We start from the raw sequence: 13,006 nt of genomic DNA, 5'->3' as shown, positions 1-13,006 counted from the left end.
ACAATCTTTATGAGCACCACTTCAAACACTAGCAGCCTGGTTTCATTGTAATTCAAGTATAGCCCCTCTCTTTTGCATGCATGGCTTCTCCTAAAGTGTTCCCCAATGTTTAATAAATCTAAATACTTCTTCCTGGCATTACCGTGTCATTCAAACCCCTCCCATCTTTCCATGTTGTTGGCCTTCTGCATGAAACAGGTATCATATCATTTCTGAAAATGCCATGCCCCTGCACTTCAACATTCTACTTAGTAAGCTAGGTTTTATTAGAGCATCTCATAACCACTTTTAACAGTTTGTTATTGATGTAGAAGACTGCCATCTTCCACCCATTATTTATATGGCAAACCATTCACATCAGGCAGGTGAAAACCCATCACAAACTCCTCTCCCCATACCCTTAATTTGCAAGTCTAGCACTGCCAAAGATCCCCCATCTCTGGAAACATATCCTAAGCGCAAAAGCATATTGGTTCAGTAACCAAGAAATGAGTCCTTTCTAAAGGATTATTTTGTTGTTGTTTTTTCCTTGCAGAATTATATAAAGCAGTGATTGAGAATAAGAAAAACCTTGATCCCCATTATAGCTGCTTATTCACTTTACTGGGATACCACTGCTGTCAGATTGCATTTATCTTGGAACTACAGACTGAAGAAGAAAGAAAAGGAGAAAGCATATGGGTGACTGTAACCTAAAGCTTGATATTTTATTATGTTTCGATATATGCTGTAAGCCACCCAGAGTGGCTGGGGAAACCCAGCCAGATAGACGGGGTATAAATAATATTATTATTATTACTACTACAAAAATGAGCAATTAATAAAGTAAGGGTAACACCCCTAAAATCACACCAGCAAGGCTGTTTTAGGAGATGAAGAGATAGACGTACCTTGTGAGGGAGACAAAGTTTTCGTTATCCTGCTCATATGAACCAGTCATGGTCATGGACTGTGGAATATCTGATTTCTAATTACATGTACATCTATTAAACAGTAGCATGATCGTGTCTTTACAACTGTACAGTTCTTTTTTATGTCAGTTGCAAAATAATGTTACCACTAAAGACTAGGCTCCTGAACCAGTAAATTACTGACACCTGCCCAAACGAATCAATATGCATTCTCTCTCTCTCTCTCTCTCACACACACACACACACACACACACACACACACACAGCTCAACCTATCGTCCAAAGGTCTGCTACCCAAAGTTTATGTATTTTTTTTAACATAAAGCCAAAGTTCGGCATGTACAGGTATTGGGTAAGCATCTTGGCGAACGACTAAATCAGTATTGTTCATATTATTCATATTTAATATACAAAGTTCGGCAATGTAAATATTGAAACTGGGGAAAGAATTAATCACAAATAACAATGATAGCACCTGCCTATTATCACTCCATCACCCCTCAGGGGTTTTTTTTGGGGGGGGGAGTTGTTTATGCTGTATAGGTTATTAGTCGACTCATGAACGGAGGAGATTCAGGGTGTGTCTGAATATATTCAGGGGGCGGGCTGGTGTGCAGGACTCCCTGGTCCTGAATGGGGTAACTGTGCCGCTGAAGGACCAGGTGCACAGCATGGGAGTCATTTTGGACTCACAGCTGTCCCTTGAGGCGCAGGTCACTTCTGTATACAGGGCAGCTGTCTACCAGCTCCACCTGGTATGCAGGCTGAGACCCTACCTGCCCGCGGACGTCTCACCAGAGTGGTGCATGCTCTAGTTATCTCCTGCTTGGACTACTGCAATGCGCTCTATCTGGGGCTACCTTTGAAGGTGACCCAGAAACTACAACTAATCCAGAATGCAGCAGCTAAACTGGTGACTGGGGGCGGCCACCGAGACCACATAACACCGGTCTTGAAAGACCTACATTGGCTCCATTTCCGAGCACAATTCAAAGTGTTGGTGTTGACCTTTAAAGCCCTAAACAGCCTCGGCCCAGTATACCTGAAGGAGCATCTCTACCCCTATCATTCTGTCCAGACGCTGAGGTCCAGCGCCGAGGGCCTTCTGGCGGTTCCCTCATTGTGAGAAGCAAAGCTACAGGGAACCAGCCAGAGGGCCTTCTCGGTGGTGGTGCCCGCCCTGCCATCAGATGTCAAAGAGATAAACAACTACCTGACATTCAGAAGACATCTTAAGGCAGCCCTGTTCAGGGAAGTTTTTAATGTATGATACATTAGTGTATTTTTGGTCTTTGTGGAAGCTGCCCAGAGTGGCTGAGGAAACCCAGCAAGATGGGCGGGGTACAAATAATCTAATAATAATAATAATAATAATAATAATAATAATAATATATTATTATATTGATTTCTATGCTATCTGTACATTGTTAAATCACAAGTAGTCAGAATACATAAAAGCAATCTGGGTTAAAGGTTGTACATGATCAAATGAATTAGGTATCTGAAGACATAGGAATATATTTGCCCAGTGAAGCAACACAAACTAAATTTATTAAGTTTCCCAGACAAGCTGAAGATCTTAGAGAACATTTGAATGTTAAATCAATATCCCTGTACTAAAAGGAAGAAACACAGAGCCTTTAAACAGCATGTCAATATAGAATAAAAATGCCAAGATATGGGTAATTATTTTTATTTGAGAAAGGTCCCAGGACTTGTTCTCTTCTTCTTTTAGTCTTTTCTCCACTTCTAGACTTAACATCCCATTCCACTTCCAACCTATGTAATTCCTCTTATTACTCTAGTATTATACTATTCACCTTTACAACCTAGCTATTCAAATCAGGTGCACTTTCCTAAGTGCCCTTTTCCCTCACGTCTCACTCTGTAGACTGGCCTTTGCAAAGTCCTCATCCTTTTCTGTCTTGTCAATCTTCTGGCTTTTTAGGTACGTCTTGCTACTTTTTCCTCTTGATTTGCCTTATATATGTCTTCTTTCCAGTTTTACTTCAATTGTATCTTGGGTTATGTGCTTCAGTATGTTTGACAATCAAACTTCACACTTTACATCAGTTCTCATCCCTCTTAAATCTTATGCTTTTCTCTTCTGTTTTTGTTTTCATTGCATACTATGACTGTTTCTCTATATAAAATGGTTCCAATGCTCTTTTACACCTTTTTCCCTGATGGAACTCAAGGCTTAAGGACTTTAGGATTTCTGACCAATGTTTCTCAGGAATCTTTTATAGAGTTACCTTAAAAAGCTTTAAACATATTATCACTTTAAACATTTATCGTATTAAATGTTTCATATTGTACAGTATAAGAAAACAACAGGACTACAGGAATACACTGTGCTGTGCAACATAATTTCACCAATATTAAGCAATTACTGTGATTATTTTAACACTTTGGGTTACTTTTTGTTTAAAAATACATATAATAAATAATGATATTGTGAAATGTTGGAAACCAGATTCATTATTTTAATGCTGCAACAGAAGGTAATGTTTAAGACAGTTTTAGAAGTGTCTACTTGCCTAGCAAAGCCTTGGCATCTTCCACATCAAAATCTCCATCTCCATCAGCATCATAGATCCCAAGCTTTCCTAGAGCAGGGACAGAAAGAAACTAATTCAGTAATCTATTTCTATATTAATCTGTTGAATGTGTGATGGAATGTAGCAAGAAATCATGAGCCTCAACATTTTATAAAAGATGTCATTCCAAAACACAAATGCAAGCTTACTAACTGTTTTGAGATGATATACATTTTTTCCAAATAAACAAACCAAACTCCTTAAAAGATAGCGTATCTTTCTGCAAATCTGAAATCCTTTTGGATTGCTAAATCAGCATTTCATTACTTGCTAGTGTTTAAGGAATTGTAACAATTTTGTATCTGAAATGACTATGCAAGTCAAGTGACACAATGGCTGTAATCCTGCTCCATTCACATTAATGGAAGTTATGGGACTGGCTTTTTAATAGGAACAGAATTGCACCTACCAGTTCACTAAATAGTGTTTATCCAGATTACTGGAATAGTATTTTTTAAAAAAAAGAAAGAAAGAAAGAACTAAAAAATCTACTGCTAAGTGCTACATGATGATTGCTTATTAATAAAATTGCCTATCTAATGTCAAAGGTACAATACTTCATAAGCAGCACATCAAACACAACGTTCAATGCATCTGTTTCAGACAGTAAATTGGTGTACTCAGGAATAATGCAGATGCATGCAACACAGAAATATTCCTGCTGCTATGGAAATTTGCAATTGCTGCATTTGGGATAGTGGCAGAGCCATAGCCCTAAATACTCAAAAGAAATTTAGGCAGAAGCAATTTCAATCAGAGAAATGCATGCCAAGCTGGCTGATACAGTAGATTAATTGCCAGAAAATCCTAAAAGTTGGAGAGCATAGTTTGAGCTCATTTTTTGCCACGGCTTATTGAACAAGGCAGAAGCAACAGTCATGCGGAGAAGAAGCTAAAACAGAGTCCTGCCAAGGTGGTTGCTCAAAGGGCATATTTGTTTTATCCCAAACAACAAAAATCAAAATATCCAAGAATGGAACTGAAAATTCTAGCAACACATTCAATTGTTATACTGAAAACAATATAATAAACCAGCACTATAAGAAAGGAAATCTAGCTATGGTTTGGCTTGATGTCCGAGTTGACAAGCCATAATTAAGGAGATTGTTCTGCTTCCAAAGGCCAATATAGCCAGATACAAGAGAACAGAGAAGACAGGTGACAAAAGCAGGCAAACAGCTCTAAACCAGTTTGATTGATTCTTTGAGTTCAGCTATGCTATGCTCTCAGCTATGCAAACCATAGGATTTGGAATCATGTCTAAACAAAACAGATAGTGATTGTGGGTTGCAGCCAGAGTTAATCCTACTCAGCATAGACCCACTGTAATTACTGGACCTATCTAACTTGGGCCCATAAATTACAAAGAGTCAACTGCAAATATAACTTGGTTGAATACAACCCTGCATAATTTATTTTAATGAATTTATTATGGAATCTTTGTAATTATTTAACCTTTCCAGATACTAATATTTTCATGGCTACATTTCAGTTGGAAACAATTACTCATTTCCACATGATGTCAAAACACTGTAATAAATCAGCTAAAATCTGCAATTCTGAGCTTTGAAAAGTCACATTTTGTTCTTAAGGCTCACCGCTTTAAACATATTTGTAGTCTGTATATTGGATGAATTACACTTTTACACATAGCCAAATCCTCTACCTTCCATTTCACAACTACCTGTGGACTTTGACCAAATTAATGGTAGTTGTGGGAAAGGCAGACAATTGAAATGTCTTCTCACCCACCTGCATCCCTCCGACTTCAATCCTATAGATAATTTTGGCATGAAGTGCAAATGGTTACACCATTTCTATTTGCTCTGAGCTCCAACAGTCTCTAGAATCAAATCAAATGAAGCAAAATGCCCCAAAGCAGCTTCATATAGAGATAAGCAGAGAAAAGGCTGCATGCCAGGTGATACCTATATCAGCTTTCCACTCTCATAGGAAAATGGGAAAGTCAACTTAGGTCATACACTTCCTCCCCAAAGAATACAGAGCTCATGCGATCCAACTCCTCCTCCTCAGCTTTTTATCATTTGTACACTTGGAGAATTTGTTTTTTTATCAAGTGGTTCATAAATTTGCTTAATAAAGAAGTACCAAAACTCAACCCTAAAAGAAAGAGTAGCAGCTGAATAAGGTTAAAAATCTGAAAACCACTTAAAGAAAGCAAAGATTGAAGGGTGTAGCAGAAGATAGAATAATGAAGCATATTTTGTTTACTCCAGCAGTATGCCAACAGTCAGGTATTTCAATCCCAAGAAGTATAAGCATAGTTTATTTCTCTATAATCCTACCTTGGAGTACCTCTGACAAGTTATAACGGAAGTCCTTTGCTTTGGCTGCATGCGTGGTAAAAATATAGAAACCATTATTCACATTGTCAAAACCTGAACAGATGAACTACATGATTTACTCTTTAAATCAACACTTTCATGAATATCTGGTGCTTGATAGTGAACAATGAATAAGCACCCGTAATTGTTGAAAGGTTAAATCCAATGTTGCATTAGTGAGGTTTCACTTAGGAAATGAGACTTGGGTTTCCTCTCCTCCCCCTGTGCACCCCAAAAAAATTGCTCTTGAGCGTCCCTCAACTCTTTGCAGCTGATTTTGTGAAGGGGGTGCTAGAGGAGACAGGAGAGGAAGAGAAAGTTCAAATGTGTTACAAAAGTCCCTTGTGCCAGTGGAGCCACAGAGCTGGATATGATCCAAGGTTCTTAATCAAAATCCTGAAGTTGCAAAAGAATGACATTGGGAAATATTTGGAAATATTAAAATTACTTCATTTGAAATGCTCTTGGAATGCTTACCTAGCACTTCCTCGTAATCAACAAGTTCAAACCAAACCACAGCGACTGATGTCCACACTCCCAGCAGTGCAATTACCATAAACCAAGTAAAAAATGAACTTCCAGAAATTCCTTCTTTCTTCCCATTCTTGTTCCCTCCATGTCTTGCTTCTGTAAAATAAAGCAAGTGAAATTACTACTAGAAGGCAAGGCTTACAATTATACATTCCTGCAAATATATTATTTGATTACACAAAATTCAGAATGAAGGGTTTCATGCAATTATTTAAAAGACTATCTACTGATTCAAGCCTGGTGGGTTAATTTAAATCAAAGTCATTTAAAATTATCAAACATAAAAAGATAAAACTTATCCTTTATTTAAATCTTGTTTCCCATTTTGTAATTCATTATTTGAACTGTTTTCCCTGTCCTGGCCATCCCTCCGATGTAATATTTATATTTATAATCTTTCAATTTGGCTGGTCTATTCACTTAACCGACCTGGAACAATCTACCAGAGAAAAGGCCGCCGCCCATGGGACAGAGGGTCATGGATGAATGATAATCCAGCTTCTACCTAGGGTTTTAATAGATCATAAGATTTTATGGTAACTATATTCGTAATGTATTTTTGTCGGTGGATGTCCTTTGATGCTATGGCCTGTCGGCTATGCAAATAAAGTCTATTCTATTCTATTTGAACTGTTTTCCATTATGCTCATGCCTTTTCCATCCCTCTGCAGATCTGTGTCACCCCAAAATCTTTTTTTTTTAAGGTATTGGGCAAAAGACTACCATATTAACTTGAATGTAATACACACCTTTTTGGGATCCAACCCAACCCAGAATAGTAAATACTATATTATTATTTTGTTCAGAACAGATCTCATAATTCTTTATTATGTGCAAGATTATTGATTTTCATGGTGTTTAAACTTGATATTATAAGTAAGATCACAGAGATGTCAAGATAGTCACACAATAAACTAAGAACATTGGTAAATTTATGGGCTATGGGGGGATGTTTAAAAATGAAGAACTGCTGACCCCTAGGTTTGGCTACTTAGCAAAGAAACGTAACAATTGCTTTATCAGCTCCCATTTTTCATAGGTCCATTAGTTTCAGAAGAGAGTTAGTTATTAACTCACTTGTGGAAATAAAGCTAAAATTTCGGTGCAATTATTTGCTGTCCTTGGCTCCTTTGGGAGGAATGGTGAGATATAAATCAAATGAATAAATAAATACATAATCAGACTTATTAACACATTGAGACTTACTTCTGTGTAAACATGTATAGCAGAAGTAGCCAAGCCTTCAAGCTATTTGTGGATGCCAACTTCAGCCCCAGCCAGTCTGGCCAATGGCCAGGGAAGACCAAAGTTGGGGTCCAACATCTGGAGAGCCACAGGTTGGCTGTCACTAATGTATAGGATTGCACTCTACTCTAGAGTCTTGGGTCCAGAAGAAAAACTACCCCCCAAAAAAATCCTCACTCTTTAAAGCACACTAAGAAATTTAGGACTGAATCAAGGAAGTAGCTTCTCCACATTCAGCCTGGCCTTAAACAGTCATTAGGGGCAGCATCAAGTATTATATACAGTAGTTGCTCATGTTACTGATGAATATATTTAAATATTTCCGTAGCACAAGTCATGGGAATATAATATAGCACACTACTGGATCCAGCAGCTTCATAGATAGTGAAGCCACTTACGATGTAGAGACCAAAGCAGAGATAAATATAGTATTTAGCAACTGATATTTCATAGTCTATATAAGTAAAAATGATCTCAGCAGCAGATAGATCCCCCTGAGATTTAGCAAAAACTTAAACTCAGTTTCATGGAAAATGCCACATTATAAACATTTATTTTTGAAATTGTGAAGCACTGTTGAGCGCTATGCAAACACATACCACTCAAGAACTAATGTGAAACAATTTCAGATGTGAAGCTTTTACTGCAAGCAGCAGCTAGACTCCTCTTAGCTATGCTAATCAGAACCTTATCTTTTTTCCCTTTGTTTTATCATATGACATTTTATAATTATGAGCCAATTGAGAGCTAAAAGCATATTTTATATACCAATTTAAACTCATTCCAGAAAATGAAATCAAGGATGAAGCCCTGCACGCAAAAACTGCCAGCCATGTAGAAAGTAGGTCAATTTCCAAATCTGGTAAGCCTTTACTTTCACCTACCATATGTCTACACAGATCCCATAGTCCTGTAAAAATCAGTGCTACACTTTCAAAGCTCATAAAGTAAAGTGAAGAACTGGGTCTTCGTGAATATTCATTCACCTCAGGTTTAATATGCCCCATTTTCTTTAAAGCAATCTCTGTTCATTCTCTAGATTCAAGTAAAAAAAATGGCACCCACTGTCAAAATCTGAAGACAAAATGTAATCCATTTATTACTTGAGATTAAGCCCCACTGAACAAAACTGAGATATGCTTCTAATTAGACATGAAGTCATAAACACTGTATATATCTAGTCAAAAATAAATCTCATTGTTTGCATTGTATCTCTTTCATAAAGCTATACAGCTCTAGGAAGAGGAAATCCCAAATATTAATAATTTTTAAACTATTTAATCTTCAGATTAAAGTTATACCACAATACATTTACAGTTTTGCTGCTCACCCCCAGAGTCACAAATACAGTAGGTATTCCAAGCTGCTAGAAGTATACCTGAATCTTCAGCCATGGCATCAGTGTCCTTTATCCATTAATTAAGTAAATCTTAATATAAAAAACAAGTGTCCAGATAGAATCAGCAAAAAATGTCCCTCATGTAAGCCTTCCTACAGCCACAAAGAAAGTTTCTTACAGCCAACTCAGCTAAGGCACGAAATCGGACCCTGCTGCAAACTGCTCAAAAGCTATTTTTAGTGCAATCATCTGCAAGCCAAATGCTTTTAAGTACCCATATGGAAACCCAGTGCTGACGACAATCAAATTTGCCCCCTCCTACTAACAAAGCATCCTGGATCTTTTCTGTCTCATTTAATCTCTAAACACCAACATACCAGAGACGCAAAACAGAACAGATTTTTAAAAATGATTGCAGGAAAGCATGCCTCACTGACTAAATTCTAAGAGCATTAAACCTTCTGTACAAACTCAAACAAAAGTCAGGACACAAAGCTTGTCTGTGCAATTTGGGCAACAGCCACACACATTTACATGATGCTGACAGTCAGCCATCGGATGACTTTTGGGTGCATTTCTAGCTATAAACTTGACACAATTGTAGTCCACAATTACAGAAAGGCACTAACACATGTATTATAACACACTGGCAAGAAAGAAAGGCACATGCAGCTAGGCTGCCTTCTGATTCAACATTTGCAAACCATGCTTTGAACTGGAAGGTAATGGCTTTTGGTGAAAGACTAACATTTATAAACATGCTTTAGTTTGTAGCTCTCCTCAATCAGGAAATATTGTCAATAGCCCCTTTTCAATTTTTCGAAAACTTCCTTTTGATAGCTTTTTAGAAAGCATTGTGTAAACATTAGATTACACAGATACACACAAAACCCCCAGCTAACTTGTTGAATTCCAGCCCAAATAATAAAGACTGTTGGCATTTTTGGAAGATTTGCAGGCTTGAATTCCGATGTGCTTTAGGAGAAGAGTGTTTCACAACTAAGGAGTGAATAATTTGCCTACATGCTAATGTGTAAAGAGCAGCCAAAGAATGCCTATTAAAAAAAAAACAACCCTTTCATTCTCAAAGAAACTACATTCCAGTACACAGCTGAGTAGTTCAAAAGTGACAGCACCATGGGACCAACCCAGCTTCCTGTAGGGCAGGGTGCAATAGCTCTGAGGCAAAATCTGCCTGCTAATACCTCAACAATTCTCTCCTCAGGAAGCTATGGCATTTGTTTTCTAACAGCCAAATCTAAATATGTTAGAAAAAAAGGTACAAAAATCCCATTTAGCAAATCAACCTAAACAATAAAACTGTAATCCATACATGTATATATTGGACCCGTCATCAATGTGAAGTTCAGAACAATTTTATAGAGAGGAACAGCAAGAAAATCAGTTGAAGCAACTGCACTATACGGCTGCAGCATGTTTTTTTGGTACGAACTGAGTAAAACGTTAGATCTTAACTAGTGTGATTTGGCTATGCATACACAAGGAAACAGGGGCAATAAATCAATTTATTATGAATAAGTTAATAAATGGCTCAGTTAATTTAATTGAATCATTAAGTAGTTAACGATAATATAGGTCACAGAATGAGCCAAATAACTTCATTTATTAAATGCCACTCCTTGTAAAGAAAAAAATATTGAGATAGCTAGCTGGCAGTTATACAGTTTTCACAAGGTCCTTTATAACAGGTTAGTATTTGTGCTCCCAATGCATAACCAAGCAGCAAACAGCCAAGGATATCAGGGACTCCAGTTTTCAATGGTTTGTTCCTAAACTCAGGCCTAGGGATGGATGAATCTGTCAATTTTTAAATCTTAAGTTCAGCTCACCACATTTCAGTAACAGTTTGCAATTTTTTATGTTAAAGTCATGAAAATGTAAATCAACATTTTAATGTGCATTTCTCCTAAAATCCATTTTGCTAAACAATTTTCCTATTGTTATATTTTATTCTCACTAGCATAACTATTATTATGCACATGTTCCCACAATATGTACATTTTTACACACTTTTCTTTTTTGCTGCAGAATCCAGAGAAGTGTAAATTTCAAAAGAAAGCTGCATTTAGGTTCACGTATTGTTTCAGAGAGTGGAAATTAGGTAGAGTCACATTAAATGTGAACTAAACTGAATTTCTCTCCCATACCTTATTCAGGCCTCAAAGCCCTCTTCAGGAAGAGAAGGAAGAATTCAAGACCAACACTGGCCCCTGAAACTCAAAGACAGCATAAACTCTCTTGACTGGTCAACACCTTTGTGTTTTGCATTTGGGGAACCAGCTTCCAACTTGCCTGACTTTAGATTTAGCTGATGGCTTTTGATTCCCCTCCCCCCAGCAGAAGGGCACAACCTGCAAGTCTAGATTCAGGTATGGCCATAGTCTAGTCATTACACAGGAAAATATCCAGACAAACTACTGCTTTAAAAATATCATGTGAATCTCACTGGTTTCTGTACATGAAGCTAGTGTAAGTTTTATAACCACCCTGTTTAAGCTGCAGGAAACTTTCAGCATGGTGCTGTTCTACATGATACCCAAAACATCTGAAAACTCTTTACCACATCTGTCAGCTCACATTGTGCAGCACTTCATCACTTAGGAATGTGCAATGCTAATACAAAAATGCCTCATACAACTGGGCAACCACAATTAGTACAGTATTTTCAAACATTACACCTGCTACACAGAGAACAACCATAAAGGTTTTCCATGGCTATAACACTTTCTACAAACACTTAAACTACAAACACTTAACTAGGGGCATGCAACTACAGTGGTACCTCGGTTTACAGCCGCTTCAGGTTACAAACGCTTCAGGTTACAGACTCCGCTAACCCAGAAATAGTACCTTGGGTTAAGAACTTTGCTTCAGGATGAGAACAGAAATCGTGCTCCAGCGGCACAGCAGCAGTGGGAGGCCCCATTAGCTAAAGTGGTGCTTCAGGTTAAGAACAGTTTCGGGTCAGAATGAATTAAGTACTTAACCTGAGGTACCACTGTATATTTTATGGGTTCTACCTTTACAATTCATAATCAATATAGAATTACATTTTGACCTTGGGAGTTATCTTGGGGATAGTTCAAGTACAGTGGTACCTCCGGTTGTGAACGGGATCCGTTCCAGAGGTCTGGCCGGATCCCAAGGTTTTCACAACCCAAGGAGAAGTGGTAGACTGCTTCTGTGCATACACACACAGCGAAACACTTCTGGGTTTGCCGCTTTCACAACCTGAAGTTTACATTACCCGAGGGTAACGTAACCCAAGGTACTACTGTGCTGTCCTATTGCCTCACTAGGTAACAAACCCTCATTTGAAGCACCTCTAACTTCTACTGCAACATTGAGGATCCTAAATGCTGGCTTTCTACAGGAATGAAACATTTAAGCTGAGGATGGTTACAAAGACATGATCTCTCTATATTCTCTGAGATGCCACAATTTCAAGCAAGCAAATACTACAGGCAGCTCTGAACCTTTAGCCACCCATCATATATGGGAAGAGAGGATCCCATAGACATGGCATGTAAAAGTCAAACAGCCATTCCCCCATAGATGTCTCAAAGCAAGTAAAATTACCAAGTTTTCCTATGAGAAACTGTGACTCCTCTAAAGTTCCAGAATAGGCAGGAGTTTCTGAATAGGTTTCATTTCAGAATATTGTCAAGATAACCTGTCTCACACAATAAACAACTGGCCAGAAGTAGCTAGCAATTTCAAAATTCAAATTCTGAGTTATTAAATAGGGGGGATGAGCATTGGTGGGGGGGGGAATCCCTCTCCAGATCTGTCATAGAAGTACTAAAACATTTGGAAACTTTTTTGATAGGGGAAAAAGCAGATCTAAGGGAGAATTCTTCATAGAATAATATAAAATGGAGAAAGACTGACAAAGAACTCAAGGTCACCCAATGAAATGAAATTTCCTGACATTTTCCAGAACAGGTTTGTATCCAAATAATGCATTGCATTAGTGAAATGACTTTTCCTCATGCAATTAAACTTCCCATCCTC

At 37.8% G+C, this 13,006-nt stretch overlaps 1 protein-coding gene across 10 annotated transcripts in view; it reads right to left on the bottom strand.

Annotated features, from left to right (window-relative positions):
• ASPH (aspartate beta-hydroxylase) overlaps positions 1 to 13,006 on the bottom strand; it is a 91,881-nt gene that overhangs the window by 70,450 nt on the left and 8,425 nt on the right. For 6 of the 10 annotated variants that reach the window (XM_081917527.1, XM_081917531.1, XM_081917532.1 and 3 more), the window contains exons 2-4: positions 6,334 to 6,483; positions 5,818 to 5,862; positions 3,452 to 3,520 (exon numbers count right to left, since the gene is read on the bottom strand). In XM_081917527.1, coding sequence (XP_081773653.1) covers positions 3,452 to 3,520; positions 5,818 to 5,862; positions 6,334 to 6,483 — 264 coding nt within the window. Of the gene's footprint in view, positions 1 to 3,451; positions 3,521 to 5,817; positions 5,863 to 6,333; positions 6,484 to 9,010; positions 9,199 to 13,006 lie in introns of those variants that run through there. The other 4 variants (XM_081917530.1, XM_081917528.1, XM_081917534.1 and 1 more) reach the window with 2 other exon arrangements.

Source organism: Podarcis melisellensis (genome assembly GCF_964234715.1).
Source record: "Podarcis melisellensis genome assembly, chromosome: 7".
NCBI classification, from domain to species: domain Eukaryota; kingdom Metazoa; phylum Chordata; class Lepidosauria; order Squamata; family Lacertidae; genus Podarcis; species Podarcis melisellensis.
Note: the sequence above shows the minus strand (reverse complement) of the source record. Positions and strands in the feature narration are given on the sequence as shown.